The sequence below is a fragment of the Xiphophorus couchianus genome, chromosome 3 (genome assembly GCF_001444195.1).
Source record: "Xiphophorus couchianus chromosome 3, X_couchianus-1.0, whole genome shotgun sequence".
NCBI classification, from domain to species: domain Eukaryota; kingdom Metazoa; phylum Chordata; class Actinopteri; order Cyprinodontiformes; family Poeciliidae; genus Xiphophorus; species Xiphophorus couchianus.
Window position 1 is genome coordinate 16418569 of NC_040230.1, and position 19010 is coordinate 16437578.

The following is a 19010-nucleotide window of genomic DNA, read 5'->3' on the forward strand; positions in this document are numbered from 1 at the left end:
GCAAAAATGTTAAGAGTCCCAAAACATTTGAGTTATTTTTCTATCAGTTTTATTTAGCTCATAAAAGGCACAAAGAGACCATTTTCATACTTGGTAACCATGTATCATCACTGCCTTTGGGTATCTAAATATTACAACGGTTCTTTTGATTTCTCAGAGTCTTGTTGCACTAACTTAATTTACTTATTTTGTTTATTCTTGAGGGATGAAAGGTAATCACATTGATTAAGTTTATGTTTACATTAGAAAAGCACCAATCAATCATTATCATAGCCTCTGATCAGCAGGGGACACTGACGTTTCTTTTTATCATATTTATTGAATCAAAAGTAAAGATTCCCATAACTATTTGTCAATAAATACATGAAATAACAACAGATACTATTATGGACTTTGCTGACTTTAATAAAAGACTTTAATAAAAGTAAAAATAACAGATAAAAGGTTAAAGAATGCTTTTAATGAATGGGGAAAAACTTGTAATTCTTTGACTTTCTGTTGGATTCAAACAACCACTTCTGTCAAAAAACTGGCAGATTATTTCTCTTTCATGTGTTACAAATTGACCAAACTCAGAATTAAAAATAAGTTTGCTTTAAGTTAAATTGCATTTAATTAAATTACAATGCTCGTCATGCTTTATTGTCACAAAAAGAGACTTAGAATTGAAAAAAAAAACATTTCTAAGAGTAAAATGCCATCTTAGTGTGATTGTAAGCTGCAAACAAAGTAAGTTTAAGAAATTGGCTCATCAATCATTGTTCCAGACCTCAAATCAGACCTAGAGTTGTACACAGTGTGAGAACCTCTGGCACAGGGGATAACAATATATATGCTCAACTTTTTCCTCTCTTCTTAAGAGACATGTGAGAGCAAAATTAATTTGTTTCCTGTCAATCATACGTCTTCATCCTCTGCTCTGCATCCGTGACTCTCCTTGGATTGATGGCAAATCCATTTTCTTATCTCTTGAGATAATTACAGCATTGTTAATGCATGCTCACTAGAGCACAACCCTTCATTACACACATTCCCTGACATGTCAAGCTCTAACCACCCAAATCAACTCCAATAAAAGGTTCTCCAAGTGATTCATACCCTTAAAATGTGATCAAGCTAAACATTCTCATCACTCCCCCCCCCCTTTTTTATGCTGATCTGACCTCTAACAGAGCCCTAAACAAGAGGTCAAACTCTTCTTTAGGGTTCATCCTCCTAACCTGTAATGCAACACTTCAGCTCTAATGTTTCAGGGGGAGGGAAAATAGGAAACGACCACCAGGAAGAATACACACACACACATTCTGCATTGTAACAGCATAACGATCAACTTTGTGCATGTACTCCTTCCTTTTCTGCTCCTATTCATACACATGCAGACGGAGTAGGGCAGCAGTTACCTGTCACAGTCATCTGAATCAACCCTTACTAAAAGTTACTGCAGCGAAATGCGGCAAATGTGCGATTTTTTTTTTTTAACCTGGCACTGGCCCATTCCCCGCAAATCAGCACTCAAGGTTGAACACGAAACGCCAGATCTTAATGAGAAGTCTTCAGAACGATGGTGTTCTGCAAAAGCGTACAGTCCGAGAGAAGTATTTAGAGGTGTGTTCGCAGGAAAAACAAGTGTGGAGACATAATGCGAGTTGTGAGGTGATAAACAGCGTGTTAAACGGCGAGTCGCATCACATCCCAGTTGCTCGGCTGCTTCTGTCAACAAGAACAGCCAGCCGAAGCCCCACTCCGCTGCCGCTGCTCCTGGATATCGTTAGAACCTCGCCGGCCAGCGGCGAAAACCAGCGGTGGAACATGAGGCTCCAAGAAACAACAACCGTAAAGGACGTGTTTCCACGCGTTTTGTTCGCTTACCTGTTGTGACGGGTCACGTCAATCTGCCGCCGTGGCGCAAAAGACCGCAGGCTAGCTCCGAGGCAGAAAACTGACGCTGATACGGTACAAAGTATCACCGCTAAGTTAGCGGGCTAGCTAGCTTAGCGAGCTAACGATGTGGGGAGAGTGGCTCCCTGACAACGGTCGAGACGAGCCAGGCACCTAAAAATTCAGCCAGTCTGCGCGTCTCTTTTTTTTTTCTGGTCTAAAAGGACACCGTCCAGACTCAAAAATCGCTACAACATAATTAAATCCATTTGAGAAGGCTGGGAGTGTGAGTGTCAGTTCAGTCTTCAGTGCCTCTGCCGCGCCGTGAGCGCTGCTGTCTCTCTCCCGTGTGGACGTGCTGCCTCTGCCGCTGTCTGTCTGACTGGGAGATAGAAGCCCGGCTGGCTGCTGATGTGAAACACTAGCAGCATCTCTGCTCATCCCTCCCTTGGTTTCCTCAACCCGGAAGAAATACTTACAACTGATCCTATCCTCATATTACATAGATGCGTGTGAGATGGTAAAGATGCGCTTAATGCTGGATTTGATTAGTTAAATTATACCTGACTGACAAATAAGGAAAAACAAAAGAACAACTCTCTTCAGATTATGAATGATAGGGCTGAAGATTAGCTGCATGAGCAACAATAATGTGTCAGACAAAAAAAAAAAATAAAATCAGCAGTCACATCAAGCTCTTTCAAAACATGACATTATAAGGGAATATCCACATAAAGACTCTTATTATTATCAAGTCAAATCAAAGGGGTTGAAGGTAATGTTTATTTCTAATTAAATAAAAAAAAGCATTATAGGTGATCACCCCTAAATAAAAGCAGCATAATTAATAATGTGGAAAAGTATTTATCCGTTACAGATTCTTCTGTTTTTGCTTTTTTTGTAATACTTCAGTGTTTCAGATTATCAAACAAATTTTCATATCAGACTAAGCATGACCAGAGTAATAAAATGTAGTTTCCAAATTTGAATACATTTCATTTCTTAAAGATGGGCCATGGGGTTATTATGTATTTTTCAGGCACATAGTTCTATTTTATGGTACAATCAGGTAACTGTGTTACCTTCAGTTGTTATAAAAATGCTGTATATCAAATACGACTTAAAAGAAATTTGACTTTGCCATGTAACACATTGAAACTGGCCTCTTTAAAAAGCTCCTACTCTTTCCAACACTCTGCCTTCAGCATGTCATCCCAACAATGCTTCTTCGTGATCCTGTTTACAGTCATTCTTTGGAGAGTTGGACTGAAAGTTGTTTGTTTGATGATCTCAGCAGATGCATAGTTTCAGTAGGTGTTTGCTAAGGGCTACTGCTGCTTCGCTGGTCGAGCTGAGTGGGGGGCGCAAGGGAGGAGTGCTGTGTTAGCAGAAGCTCTGCTGGGAGCCTAAGCCTCAAGGCGGAGCTTTGGGTAAATATGTGGTGCCGCCGCTTTGAAAGAGCAAGCGTTTAGACACCCCCAAATGCCTGCCATGGGAGATTAAAGGATTCCTCAAACATACATGAACGAATCAAAGCAACACTTCATGCATGTTTCTCATTAGGGAATAACATTATAACATAGTATAAAACTTGATTTTGTATAACACGCCCCTTTAAGAGAAGAAAACCAGATGCCTTGTAGAAAAGATATCACCCCCTGACGTGCTTAGAACTATCAGATGGAAGTAATTTTCCTCCGTTCTCTTCATTATTGTTGAATTGTGAACATCGACCTCAACTGGACAAGTAAGGCCAGCAGTGTTTTAGATGTTGCTGTAATTTTTCAAGGACATTTCTGTAAGCTGTCCACTCCTGAAGGTTCATCAGATTGTCTTCAGCTGTGGATAATAACCATTGCTGCAGTTTTCTGGTATCTCAAAGACTCAGACCTTGCAACCCTTTTCATACTGATAGATGTCACCATCTCGTTTGTTCTTGAATATCTCTCTATATAAGGCTTTTCTATTTAAAACATGTTTAAGATACTTTATATTAGAGAGCTTATGTTTTAGTAATTTCTCGACTCTATGGGCCTATCAGTTATCAAGCTTGAGCGTGGCTAGTACAACAGAAGCTAAAAATGTAGTTAATCACTGTTCTTAAATAATTTAACAAGGAGATAATCACTTGTTCACAAAGAACCTAGTTGGTTTGGATATTTCCCCCCCTATTAAAGGGAATCATCTTATGTAAATGCTTTTTTTTTTTGTTTACTTGGGTTACCTTTGAGCAATATTTAGATTTGTTTTATGCAATCTGAAATATTTAGTTGTGACTCAAAAGCATAATAAAATAAATCTGCACATTCTTACACCTGTCACTCACAGTTGTGGCACTATGAGAGTTATTCTACTTAGCAGGGACTCTTTAAAACACAAAAAGATTATAGTTTTACTAAACATGTGATTAAATAAATAAGAAGTTATCCACCTCTTTCAACAATATTTATAGTTGTCGCCAATGTAATGAACGCCTTCCTCACCTTTAATCAAAGATGCAGAGTTTTAGAAGCACTAACGTCTACACCATAAGTCACCAAGTGTTTCATGTGGAATACAATAATTAAAACAAATTGTTTTTACAAGAAATTTGAGACTTGGCATCTTCATTACAGAGTAGCAAAGTCGCTTGTGTAAAGTACAGGATTTGTGATCTCGCATTGTATGTGTTAGATAGCCTTTAATTTACATTTTAGAAACCTTGGAAAAGGAAAAAAGAAAACCTCCGAATATTGTCCTTATTACCTACTGTTTTTCAAAACTAAGATATCTTTACTGTATTAGCACAGAGTTAAATAGGGACAAAACTCACCCTCATCTAGGGCTTCTGCACAATAGACTGTATCTCTAACTTAGTATTCATCAGGAGGAGAAGTTGTATTTTAGTAGTTAAAGCTTAGCTTCATTTACAATATATAAAACTTTTATGTAGGAATATCTAAAAATAAGCTACACTGCACTTCTGGAGTATGTGGGAAGCAGTGGCAGATCTCAAGGTCCATAACCTTTATGGGCCACTACCTGCAAGCAAACCATCAATCTAAAAGGGACTCAGACAGAGCCAAGGGCTTGACATTTATGGCTACATTCTGAGGATAAAAAACTGAGCAGGAGTAAAAGGTAACAGAATAAAAAAAAGTGAATTTGTTTCTTTTTTTTGCACCAGAAAGAAAAGTAGAACTGTCTGTGGGAAACGGGAAAGTTACACAAAGCTATAAATAAGATGTCAGTGGCATTGCTCACTATTACCTTCTCCAACAGGGGAGTGCTTAATCGTCTTCACTGCCAGGTACAACCTTTTTAGGTACGATTTATTGCCAGAATAAGAGACGCATTTGGGAATGCTTAGATTCTTGCCAACGCGTAGCAAAGCTATCTACCTTGAATCAGCAGTTTCATTTTCTTCTGATGTTCCCAATTTTCCGACTCATTTGCCCCGATAGTAAATTCTGTTTCTGATTGGCAACACAGCCTCCAGGTGCAGCTTTGTGATAAATTCATGGCGGCTAATGATCTGATGTGTGAGATACGGCTTGAGTACACATTTTTAGATTTACACCTACAAATTGGTCTGTGTGAGTTGGGCGGCATCACAGACAAACCATTGTTGGACTTAATGATGTCATTGAGGAGCTACCTGTCAATTTTATGACTTGACTCTGTACCTGCAGAAAACTTTCTGCCTTGGCATGATGAGATTTATGAAAGAGCTACAACCACTCTTGTATAGGAAGCTAGATTTAACAGAGAGGCTTAAATATGCAGTATAACACAATTAGCCACCTGGTATAACAATATAATATGCAAAAGGAACAAACACCTTTAGAGTTATTTATGTTTATGATCGCTTATTTTGTTTTGCAGAGAAAATTTAGCTTTGGCTTAGAATTTAAGTTTTTCAGCCCCTCCAGGGGTGACTGAAGACTTGTCATTTTCCAATTATCTTATTAAGCCACAGCTTACAAGAACTTGCAGGATTTTCCAGCACTGCCAGATTGACCAACTTGGTTGGTATGATGTATTCTAGTTGTTATAGAGCCAGTTATTTGTTATTGTTTACTTTGTACCTGCCTTGTATATTCTCACCACTTAGTGGTTCAGACTGCAGCTGCAAAACTCACCAGGAAAACTTCTCCTGCATTGATTATAGCATAATCAATATCACATACAAACATAAACATATGCTCTGACAGCTGAAGGAGGAACAGCTAATCCTGCTCTCTCTCTATCTCTCGTCCTTACTGATAACTTGGCCTGTGAGTTATTTTTAAAGTCACAGTTTGTATAGTTATATTTACATTATCGACATCATAACTGGATTACTTCAAACCTAAGGACTGTGGGTTTTTTTACATTTATTTTTACCTTACTTTTCTTCACCTCCAAGTTGAACCAGGGCAAAATGCCTCCGGCCAACCCCAGGGACATTAGCAGTATTATACAACGACTTCAGTCTATAGAAATGAAGATTCAACGGCTGGAGGTGAACTTTGAGATAAACCCTACCTGTGGAAATGAGACAACTCTTCCCCAAATCAACAGAGAGGTCGTACGCCCCGCACCAAGCAGCTCAGCCTGGAACGCTCAGGGTGCCAAGCCGAAACAAAAGTCTCACACTGCAGAGCCCAAGAGACGACTAACAGGGAGAACCCTTCACCTGGATGAATCAGGGTGGCCGACTCTGAGCCGAAACCCACCTTCAACTTCAACACCTGCTCCGCCAAAGAAAAGTAACCTAGCAGCTGGAACCAAAACGGCTCCACCGACCCCACTTCCAAGGACAAAGTGACCAGCCCAAGCCTCTAAACATTTTGACTCTGTGGGAATCCCACTGAAAAACAGATTTTCTGCACTTCAGCCTGAGTCTCTGAGTGAAACCTCACCTTTAAATATCAACAATGAGGCAAGACCAACACATCCACCCCCACAAAGCTCCAAAGGACAAAGCGACCACCAGGAAAACGAAAGGTATGTCAAAAGTGCTTATTGTTGGAGATGAGGCAGTAAATGGAATCAGCCACGTGTGCAATGCCAAGAAAATGAGAGTGATTTCTTTTCCAGGTGACACTGTATCTGATTTAACTTACAAATTTCTCTCTCCAACCACTGATCAGCCAAATATTGAGACTTTAATTGTGCATGTTGGAGCCAACATTCTGGCAAAGCAAACATCTGAGATTCTGAAAAAGGACTTTAACATTCTTCTGAACACTATGGGAAAATTAAAAATGAAGTTATTTCTCAGTGGTCCAATTCCATCACCTCAATGGGGAGACAAAAAACACTCCAGGCTGGACATAATAAACAAATGGCTGATTAAAGCCTGCTCTGCCAGCTCCGTGACCTTCATCGATAATCTCTGGATCCATTGGCAGTGCTTTCACCTTTTTGGAAGCGGCGGACGCAATCTTAATAAACATGGGATAAAGCACTGAAAACCTTTTTCATTTTATTAACAAGGACAACAATGTGATCATCGCTTCAGAAGAACAGGCTCAAGGAGGTCTGTCTAGGATGGAACCCTCTTTGTATCAGGAGCAAACTATTCCAAAACAAGCTGATATAACATCGACTGGAGACAGAGCGACTGGTTCCCCTCCTCCTATCCCCTCCATCTCTGCTCCTTCACTCATTCACTGAATTCACAAGATACCAATGAAGAAATGTCTTCTGGACCAGAGTTTCTCAAATTTACAGATGGAATGAATCAACAGGTTCGCCTCGGCACATCTCTCCTTAGCGCTCACGTAGCAAACCTCACTTCATTTAAGCCACCTGCCTCTGACTTCCCAGATTAGCTACCATGACTATGCAGATGACACACAGCTCTACATTATGATGTCACCAGGTGACTGGTGATTCTCGAGTAACCTCATAATATTTGAACCTCAAAACATTGTTCTGAGCCGTATGCAACAAAATTTCGTTCTGTATACACCCTGTGCATGCAAAATGATAATAAAGTCAGTCTAAGTCTAAGTCTAAGACTCTGAACCCATCCAATCACTGAATAAATGCTTAGAACAGATAAATTTGTGGATGTGCCAAAACTTTCTCCAGCTGAACAGAAACAAAACTGAAGTTATTATTTTTGGACCTTAAGAGGCACGATCTAGAGTCAATGCACAGCTTCAGATATTACAACTAAAACCAGCGATCAGGCCCAAAACCTGGGAGTAGTGATAGACTCTGACCTGAACCTCCAGAGCCACATAAAGACAGTCACAAAGTTGACCTTCTATCACCTGAAGAACATCTCCAGGATTAAAGGACATACAGTATGTCTCAACAAGATCTAGAGAAACTCATCCATGTGTTTATCTTCAGTCGCATTGATTATTGCAGCAGCGTCTTCACAGGTCTGTCCAACAAATCAATCAAACAGCTGCAGCTGATCCAGAATGCTGCTGCTCGCGTTCTCACTAAAACCAGGAAGATAGAGCACATAACACCAGTTTTAAAGTCCCTCCACTGGCTCCCTGTAGCTCAAAGAATAGACTTTAAAATACTGTTGTTAGTTTACAAATCACTGAACGGCTTAGCACCACAATACATTAAAGATCTGCTGTTGTTGTATCAACATTCCAGAACCCTCCAGGTCTTCTGGTTCTGGTCTGCTCTGCTTCCCTAGAACCAGAACCAAATGAGGAGAAGCAGCTTTCAGCATCTATGCACCACAAATCTGGAACAAACTTCCAGAAAATTGTAAAACAGCTGAAACACTGACTTCCTTTAAATCATGACTAAAAACCCACCTGTTTAGAGTTGTATTTGAAACGTAATCAATTACGTATTTAATGATGGAACTTGACTTAATGCTTTGTTTTGATTGTTGATTCTATGTTGCATTGTGTTTCTGTGTTTGTAATGATGTAAAGCACTTTGAAATGCCTTGCTGCTGAAATGTGCTATACAAATAAAATTTGATTGATTGATTGAAAACACTAGCTGTGAATTACAAAAACAATCAAACCCGTTGAATATTCTTCACATTTCACTCTGCAACCACAAATGTCATTGTCTTTTATATAATAGGCCAATAAAAATTATTTTACAAATTATGATTATTTTCTTTTTTCTTTGAAAACGCAAACTAAATGATGAAGAAAAAGTTTTCTGCCACAATATAGTTTATGCACTCATAAGCTGTACAGGACCTGGATATATAATGTTGCATATAATGGGAAAAGAAGATTTTCTTCACACATTTATTTGCCACTGCTTAAACACACATTTTTAAGTTAATGCTCCTTATAAGCAAACAACTACAAACAAATTAGATTAGGCCACGATGTGCACATGACATGTACCTGAAAAGTACAGAGGCTATTCATTCTCATTACAAAAATCGACACATTTCCACTACAGGTCAATGGTTTGCTAACAGTGGTCAATAATAATGGATTCAGTCTGAGCTTGCACCCAAGGGCTCTGAAACATCCCTGACTGCTAATCTCTACACATGGTCTTGTAAAAGTATTCACACCTCCTTGAAAATTCCATGTAATTTATTGGGATTTTGTGTGAGAGATCAACACAAAATAGCAAATACTTATGCAGTGTGACATATGGTAGGTTTCAGCCTTCTTTATTGCAATGCTCCTAAATAAAACCCAATCTATAAAACCCAGATGAAATCTGACTGTGGTGGAAAACTAGCACTGCACATAACCCTTAAAATATCACAGAGCTGTTGAAACATGGTGGTGGCGGCATCATGCTGGAAGCTTTTTCCTGCAGGAACTAAAAAGCAGCCTTGAATACAAAGACACACAGTAAGTCAGGATAAGGGGATGCCTTCCTAATATGCAATAGATCTTATTAGGAATGTGTATGGATGAATAAAGAGCAATTCAGTTAGAAAACCTGGGAGAGGCTGAAAATGATTTATGACTGGAGTTGTTGGTTTAAGACCAGAGTATTAATGGAAAAGTTGTTCACATATTAAAATGTCCCAGTCAAAATCCAAACCAAAATCTGAGATAAATGCTCTCCATGTAATCTGACTAAGTTTGAGTTATTCTACAAAGAAGAAAAAAGTAATCCTCCAGAAAAGCAAAGATGATACCCCAAATAGACTTGTAGCTGTTCCTACTGAAAAAGAGACCTGAAAAAACAAAAACCTGTTTGAATTATTCTATCATAACAGGGATATTTTAAACTTCCTATCAGAGTTGGGGGGGAAAAAGATCCTTCATCCATTTTTTTGCTTACTTTGCCATGGTCCAAAGAAACAGTTGAGCTCCCTCATTTCCAGACTCATTCCATGTAGCCATAACATTAACCATTAAAGTTTAATAGATGTTCCAAATTAGCTTTTACACAGTCTCTGTACATGCTTTATTTATATAAGTGACAGCAGCAGTGTACCAGTGTTAAAAATGCATGAAACATTTAGAAACTCCTTCCCCTGGATCAGCATTCCCTTTGTGACAACAGTCCTCTAGACACCAGAATGACAAGGAAATAAGAGTAGCAGGAATGCCTCTGTGTATCAGCCGGTTTCCCTGTGACAATATGTTTAACAGGATACCAGCTTCTCAGAGTTAATTAAGTTGTTCTCAACTACTCAGAAGCCAGTGTGTTGAATTTGGATGTCACAGAGTGTTGTGAGGGCTGACAGAACGATGACAGGTTCCTCCCTTTGGGCCAATGTAGATGGATAGATTAGCTACAGGCGCTCAACCTCAAAGATGTCTGCATGAAACTGCTATGACAGTATGAGAATGGAATAATCATGTAAGTCCCTGGGTATTGCGTCTTACTTTAATATATCAGAGGAAAACCAAGAGCAACGCCAGCAGACTTATGACTGGTACTCAAATTAAATTGGACCAAAAAAGGAAATTTATTTCCATTTCCACCATTTTACTCATGTTTAAAGTAGGTTGGGGAGCCGGGTTCTTATGTAGAATTATTCCAAACACAGTTATTGAGCAGTCCTAAGAATTGATCAGAAAAACATGGAATCGACTTCTGAGGTTTCAATGTAATTTTTCTAGATTTTCACAAGATTTAAACACTTATTTTTCCATTTCTGAGACAAAGCTAATGTGCTACCTGGCCCAGGTGAGAAATCCAGATAATCTTCTCTCCAGGTCATTTCAGGAGATCCCAAGGCAGAGGTGTCCAGAGTCATTCCCTGGTAGCAAGTATCCTGCTTGTTTTATTTCTTTTTCTGGATCAACACACATGAATATTGTAATGATTTACTGTCAGGCCCTTGCTAGACCTGATTACACTCTCATGAGATAATTCAACCATTTTAATGAACTGTGTTGGCATCTAAAACCTGCAGGATATAGATCCTTAAGGAGTAAAACTGGACTCCCATGCAGGCAGATAGCACGACATGGTTCACAAGTACATAATGCTGGGTCAATGCAACATAACCAGCCAACATATATTATGTGCTAAAGTGTATATAAATAAAACATATTTTTATCTTTTATTTTAGGTTGTTTGCTTAGTAAGAAGGTTTCAACCTCAGTTTGATTATTGTGCCTTTAAAATCAGCTTTCTGATGTGTAACAGTTGTGTTGCACACTAATCTTGCAAGGACATAATTTTTATTTACATGTTCCTTTGAATAATCTGCTGATACATGCTCTCTTTTACCAAGGACTCATGTAAGAAATGACACTCCCTAGAATTCTACTTAATTAGACGTTTTGTCAATCAAATTATATTTTTTCTGCAAAATAATGAAGCAGAAAAATCCCAAATACCAGTGCTATGGTTAAATAATTTATAACTAACTGCCTTTTCAGATTGTGAATCAGATGTAAAGTTTGAAATAAATTATTGAGTGAGTCCAGAGATTTAAATAAGAAACTAAAATTTTTTTGATACTCATTACAAAGAGGAAACATGTGTTATCTGCAGAGCTCTGGCCAGATTCTTAACTTTTATAAAGATTTTTAAAAAATCTGATACTAACATTCCACACTAAGACAAAAACAGAAAAAAAACAGTATCAGTTTCTGGTTGGCTCGCTGACTTTATAATACACCTTGGTTTCTAACTGATTTTTTGCAAGTAGACAGTTAAATCTAGCAGAAACTTAAAGAATTATGTATTTTCCAGGAACATAGTGCCACTGATCCTGATCATTAAAATTTATAATGAAAAACATTCATTAGTTTTGTATTAGGTTCGTCTAGCAGCCAACAGATGAGCTCAGCGGTACATCCTGTACAGGATGTCAGTCCTGTACAGACGCGCAGTACAGAAAGCTCACACTGACTGGGCAATCACAAGGAGCCAATAAACCCAAGATGAATGTAATGTGTCTGGATTTTGTGAGGAAAGACTTCACCTCATACTACACCTTGATCCACTGAAAGACTTCTCTTTCAGTATAGTGAATAAACAATATAGCTAACATGTACACCTGAGGATTTTTGCTTGGTTATAATATTGGTTTTCTAAAGGTTTTTGCAATTCTAAGAGTAATACGATAGCCATTAACACCCTAGTAAGATGCAGTAAAAATATATCATCGGCAAATTTAATGCAAAAAAAATTTGCAGGGATCACAGATTGGAATATATTTATATTCAAAAACTCCATTTGATTCAGATTACCAATCTAGCCCATTTTGTGTAGCTTTAAAATTATAAATAACTGATAGCAACATTCAGACCATAGAGATATTTTAGTTCCTGCTTCATATTAATCACTTGTGTTTTCAGACTTATATTCAGTAATAATTTCTAAAGATTTTTTAAATTTTGATAGTGTTTCATTTATTAAAAGTGCACCTCTGAACAAGACTAGTTACAAAAATCTTTGGGTTTTGAGTGAAAAAAAAGCTTTTCAGTGCAGAAAGAGAAAATAAGAAAACATTCTTAATAAAAGCTCCTTGCTGACTGCAAGGTATTCTAACAAATGTGAAGCTTTAATATATGTGTTCAGTAATACAATTATTTAATTATTAATTAATTGTTATTTATTTACCTGCATTCAGAAGTTGTTTTCTTTGGATGCTTTACTCCCTGCAAACACATGGTGGCAGCATCAATACGTGGACAACATTTTGTTTTCTTCTGAGCATTTGTCATTCTCAATTTTAATTTTGTCTGCATCTAAACTGAGCTTAAAATTGTACCTCTGTAAAAGCGGGAAATGTACATTAAAATGTTCCACATATCCTCCACCTACATGCCGCTAGTAAAATCACATTAGACATAATTTAGCCACTTTGCATTTGTCCATTTGTATCTTTGCTGTTGCATTCCCTCTCCTCTAGAAAAAAAAAGTAGGTAAATAAAGCTGGAAAACATTTTCCACTTTATTTGAGAATATGTAAGCTGCCCCCTTTACCCGGAAGTTTATCTGTTCCACATCCGGGTTAAGGACTGTTTACTATCAAGATGACAGTGAGCTAATGCTAAGTTTGGACAGAGAAAAGTTGGTTCGCAGTGGCATTATGTGATTAAATTATTGCACTTTTAGTTAAAATGGCATCCCAAATCCCAATAACGGTGAGGGCGCAACCTCCGACCGCAAGTGCTGCAGCTGTCCGGGGGAAGAAGCGTCCAGGCAGCCCGGCGGTCTCAGGCGTTCAGCAGGCCGCAGTGAACAGCAGCATCAGCGGCAGCAAAAAGAAGAAACCCCCGCTGACAGTCACACCAGCCACACAGACGCAGGTAAAACCAGTGACTCACATTCAGAGATGGAGATTATCCCGTTGCTTATGCATTCATCTAAGCAAACTTTAACCTAATCCAGTCATGTTAAATGATTTTCTTCTTCAGTCACAGTGTCAGTTTGGGGGTAAACGATACATGAGTTAAGTCTTCAGCTGTCTTGAGAAAACTTACCCATACTCTATTTTCTCGCAAGATGACAGTATTTTTCAGGAAATGTTTCCCTTCGTCACAATCTAGCTTGTTAAAATATTGGAGGTTCCCTTTCAGCTCTATTTGAATTTTTTTTTTATAGCTGATTTCAGATGGATCCATCTTTTCTGTGTGTCATCTTTCCTTTCAGTAATCATTGAACCATTGTATCAATATTTTCTAACATCTAAGATTATCCTATTTATGCATGATGGCGAGTGAGTGAATAAGTGTTAGCTGGTTTTACATTCAGATTGATTTCTGTTCTTGATTGATGTAGTATAGATGAAAAATGATGAATGTGTTTAGTTTTGATGCATTGAGTGAGCAGAAAAAAGTATTTTCAGCACTTAAACTGTTCAATCAAAGCCGGCCTGAGATGATGACTCTGTTCTTTTTCATCTAGAAAGCAGAATTAAATCTATTGTGGGCAGAATAAGAAAACAAGGTTAATAAGTTATCATTGGTTTTGTAAAAGGAGTATGCCGTTATTCTTTTTGCAGGGATTTATTTATGAGGATATTTGTCCCATAATTTGGGTTTTTTACTGTAACTAGATTTTCAGTGATGCAGAGATAAACAGTAATTTTAGGCAAAATTGAATACACTATTATTTAATATTTTATTGTTTTTAAAATAATGAGATAAAATTGGTTTTGGCTACAAAATCTCTTAGATTAAAGTCCTAATAAGAGATCGAAACAGCATCTAACATTAATATGCAGTAGACCATTCAACATGTTTGGCATCTGTATGAAGGTTGCATGTCTTCAGATAACTGCAGTTGAAACTGTGGTGGAGATGAAGACAGTGGGATCAGTGGACAGCACTCCGACCACTACAGAGACTGTCGTAAAGGCTCCTCCTTTCAAAGACAACACATTTATGGTGAGTGCCGTCAGCAACTGGATTACATTTATCCCCTCCTTTTACTTCTCGTTCAGTTTCTCTGCATTTCTTCTGTTTTCCACGTTCATGTCGACAGCACTCAGGGATTGGTGGAGCAGCAGCCGGCAAGAAGAACAGGACTTGGAAAAATCTTAAACAAATTCTGGCGTTGGAGCGGACCTTACCTTGGAAGCTCAATGATCCCAACTGTGAGTTTAATTAGTTAAAACAGTCATACTAAGTAAAGCTGGCTAATACTTTAATAAAGAATGATGTCTTGGCTCAAATCAAGACTATATTTTCTAAATCTTCTATGGTTTCAGATTACAACATCGATGCTCCTCCCTCTTTAAAACCAGCAAAGAAATACTCAGACATCTCTGGCCTACCTGTAAGGAATCAATCAACCAAGGACAACATAACTTTATTCAGTTCTTGTCGAAAGCTAAATCTGACCACAATCAAATGCATTTCCCCAGGCAAACTACACAGATCCACAGACAAAGTTGCGCTTCACATCATCTGAAGAATTCTCCTACATCCGTCTGCTTCCCACCGATGTGGTTACAGGCTACTTGACCCTTCGAAAGGCAACATGCATCGTGCCGTGACCGGCGAGCAAAGCTCAAAGTTTAAAAACTTGTTGCAACCAGTGACGGACTTGCTTCAGTGGATATAGCAGCAGAGAAACAAGGCATGACCGCAGGAAGTTGCTTCTAAACTGCAGCAACTTCATCAAATGCAGTGATGAAGACAGCAGTCAGTTATTACTAATAAAATAGAAGAAAGACTGTCAGTTACTCTAATGCGTTCTAGTCATCTAACGTATATTATGGAGACTTGGTTTTCTGCAGTTTCATTTCAGTGATTGTAGTGAGCTTTACCAACTCTTTTTACTTTCCTGACCATCCTCCAAACTTTGCATGTAAACAAGATACATGTAGATTTTCATCCAGCCTTGCTGCCAAAAGCTAAAATAAATGATTGGCATATTTTTACCTCAGGGAAACAGGAAGTTGTCAGACATTTCTAATTAAAAGTTCCTAACAACGTTGATTACCTTAAAAGTGCTTGGTAACGGTTTTGTTGCTGAAGTTGATGCAGGCTATGTTTTGTAAAATATATTGAGCATGAATAAAGTCGGCGTATACAAACCTGTTGGAATTGCTGCTTTCCTCAGTTTTTGGTGATGTTTTAATAAGTTCTGTTATCAAAAACAACCTTTATATTAAATAGGTCACTGTTTGTTGTGTAATATATTACTGGTTCAACATGTTTATAAAAGAATACTTTAGGGTCATTGCAGTTACCCACAACAAAGCTATTTCTAGCTTCCTCAGAAAATTCAAATTGTCACCTAGTTAATCTCCACAGGTTCACCTATTTGTAGAATTTGCCCTCTAACTCGTACAGTGAGACTGTGTCATTAATCACATTAGGAGGGGGCCAGGATGAAAGAGAGCAGTGTTTCTCATGAGGGTGATCCCTTTTATGCAAATATAGAGATATAAATACACAAAGATAATTTTAGGATTTTTTTCTTTTTATTCATGGCTGACTAGTTAGCACAGAGTGTTGTTTTAACAAGAAAGAATATTGCAAAATTTTGGAAACCCTGTGTATCCTAAACCTTATACAGTGGGTAAAATAAATACTTGTTCTCCCTCTGAATTTGTAAGTTTACCCTCTAAAAGTTATCAGGCTCTAATTTCTGTGGTAGTTCTATTTAATTTGAGCATCATTCAGTGAAATAAGTCATTATTTCTGCACAAACAAGCTAGAATTTTGCCTTTAATTGAGCACCAGTAATTGCACTCAATTACTGGCTATAAGCTTGGTCTATAGCTTGAAACCATTCAGATTTCAAGCTGAATGGTTGAAATCATTCAACCATGATGATTTCAACCATCATTGGTAAATTTAGCATTTACCAATGCTAAATTGGTAATGTATATGAAGCATGCCTGTCCACAGAATTTTTCCCTTCATTTTAAGTTCTAAATGATCCAAAACCAAATGGCAATCACATCATGTCTGGGACAACATAGTTGATCAGCACCAGCCTGAAATGGATTACATAACCATCAGCTAAAAGATATTTGATGAGTTGACAGCTGCCTCTCTGTCTGAGATCAGGAGGTTGCAGGTCTACAAGGAAAACCTAAACATTCCTCTACCAAGCCAGACTGCCAAGCTAATTCTGAGAGCTATAGTGATGTGAAGTCATTCATTTGACTCTGGGGTCTACTTTGCGGCTTTGTTACTGTGGCGCATTCTGAAAAAGCTCCAGCGGGATTTACTGATGAGGCATCATAAACTAGGATAGCTGACTCTTGGCAACGTGGAGGAGGAGAGCTCAGACTCCTTCACTTGATGTAAAGAGAACCAAGTCTCTGTGAGAGCCTCTGACTGAGATGAGCTGGCTCTCTTCCTGGACCCTTCATTCTCAGCTACAAACTCCTCCAGGCCACAATCCAACACTGAAAAGCTGTGTTAACTAAGACAGCCTCACATCGTCCAGAACCTACCACATCTTGGGATTAATATCATCCACCTTTGGTGCCATGATGATGCTGTTGAAAGTATTGGGAATTGGAAGAAATATAAGTGACCGTTAATTACGTTCAGTTCAAAGCTTCATGCAAAAACCTTGCCCCATTGATGAGGGCGAGAAAGGTGAGGGACCAGTACAGAGTTTATTAATGATCTAAAGGCATTTGGTTCCAGACTCCTTAAAGGTGCCAATGATAAAATCATAATTGATCCATGTCCTACAATATCAGTGCTTTCTTAACGTGTCTTAAAAACATTTTGATGTCTGTCTTAGCAACATCACAATGAATCATAGGGAAACAATTGGGAGCAAGTGGTGTCAAATTAAATAACCAGGTTTTCAGGCAGAGGGATCCTGATTGTGACCCAAGTTAATACCATCTTCACATTCTACCACGGAGGAGAAAATGTTGCAGTTTGAGCAGGTGTTTTTGCAAAAATGTACATAAAAACTTCATACTATTGAGGAACCACTAGACAGATCTTTAAAATCTTGGGTGACTTTAAAGATCACCCAAGATTTTGGGAGATTACTGAATCGGGATGATTACTGAATAATCCCGATTCAGTAATCATCCTGATTACTGAAGATGACTCTTGGATTGGTCTTACAGAATAACAACCCAAACCTCCAATAGAAGGCATCAAAGGATTGGCCATACCAGAACCATGTTTGAGTCATGAACTTTTTCAGACATCTTCCAGACCTCAGTTCAACAGAAAAACTGTGCAGTAATCTGAAGCTTTGAAATGCAGCCAAAATCCCTTCTGAAATGTTTGCAAACCTACTACCAAAAGGATCTTATAGCAGTGGTTACCAGTAAAATTTTTCACAAAGTTAAAAATGCGTTTTTCTGATGAGATCAAATGCACGTATCACTTAATAGCATTCAAATCAATTTTCATTTTCTGGTAATGTGTTTTTTCTTGATTTTTGGTGCTGTTTCTCTCCATTAAAATTGAGCTAGAATGAAAATTAAAGAATGAAACCATTGCAGCAGGGGATCGAACAAGTTTTTTTTTTTTTCCTGCACTATTTATAATGGCCACTATGAAATGCAATTTCTGATGAAAACAAATGAGAAGTCTTGCTCATGGCTGAGTGTTATTTCCTTCTGGTCTGAACTCAAGCAAAGCTGATGAGGGCAGTATAGTATATCTGTTAAAGTCAGAGCAGCATTTTCATTCCTGCTGTGGCATCAAAACCTCAACATGGTGATTAATGAACAGTGTCAGAGCTTTCCACTACCCAAGCACACAAGCCAGCAGAGTGTGTCCCAGTGCAGGAGCAGGCAGGTGTTTGTGCTCATTGGGGCTTCCTTTCAGTGTTTGGGTTGTCCCGAGTTTAGACAAAGAGATTTTACATATGGAAGTAACATTATCTAAGAGGCACGGTAGTCATACCTAAATATTGCCAATTATTTCAACCCTTTTTCTCAGTCTGTTTTTGGTGACTTGTAAAAAAAATTACTGCTCAAAGACGTATTTGCAGTTACACATTTCCACCACCTGGGTGCGCCAAAGTTTTGCTCATTGCGCCACCCAATACTGCTGAGTGTGTTTGTTATCTGCACAGCCAGGAAATTATTTATTTATTTATCGTTTGGATTTGTATTTATTCAGCCAGAGTACCTTCTAAACAAGTGCTTGTTGATAGATACCGGTGAGAGGTCACTAATGAAATCCACATTACAGAGGCAGTCAGTCAGATTGTCTCTGTAAGGTGGAAGAGAGTTCCAGAGTCTTGGAGTGACTGAACAAATTACTATGTCTCCTTAAGTGTTCAGTTTTGTATGGGGGACTATAAGGATGCAGTAGGCATCTGATGTAAGCGGGTGTCTGTCCATG

General features: G+C 38.3%; 2 protein-coding genes across 3 annotated transcripts in view; one reads left to right on the top strand and one right to left on the bottom strand.

Moving 5' to 3' along the window:
• Positions 1–2305, bottom strand: part of galnt1 (UDP-N-acetyl-alpha-D-galactosamine:polypeptide N-acetylgalactosaminyltransferase 1) — a 61724-nt gene extending 59419 nt beyond the window's left edge. The window contains exon 1 of the mRNA XM_028013231.1: positions 1870–2305. The gene's annotated coding sequence lies outside the window, so the exon portion shown is untranslated. The remainder of the gene's footprint in view (positions 1–1869) is intronic.
• A 10914-nt stretch (positions 2306–13219) lies between these two features.
• ino80c (INO80 complex subunit C) lies at positions 13220–15864 on the top strand. Of its 2 annotated transcripts, none has more exons than XM_028013599.1 (5): positions 13220–13529; positions 14481–14609; positions 14707–14818; positions 14933–15000; positions 15089–15864. In XM_028013599.1, the coding sequence occupies exons 1-5, from the start codon at positions 13341–13343 to the stop codon at positions 15218–15220; spliced, it is 630 nt and encodes a 209-aa protein (XP_027869400.1). In that variant the 5' UTR covers positions 13220–13340; the 3' UTR covers positions 15221–15864. The 2 variants fall into 2 exon arrangements, with proteins under 2 accessions (XP_027869400.1, XP_027869402.1); XM_028013601.1 differs by having other exon boundaries at positions 14496–14609.
• The last annotated feature ends 3146 nt before the right edge of the window (positions 15865–19010 follow it).

Coding starts and splice junctions, on each gene's coding strand:
- ino80c (XM_028013599.1), top strand. CDS start 13,341: ATGGCATCCCAAATCCCAATAACGGTGAGGGCGCAACCTCCGACCGCA. Junction 14,610..14,706: donor TCAAAGACAACACATTTATG/GTGAGTGCCGTC, acceptor TCATGTCGACAG/CACTCAGGGATTGGTGGAGC. Junction 15,001..15,088: donor CAGACATCTCTGGCCTACCT/GTAAGGAATCAA, acceptor GCATTTCCCCAG/GCAAACTACACAGATCCACA.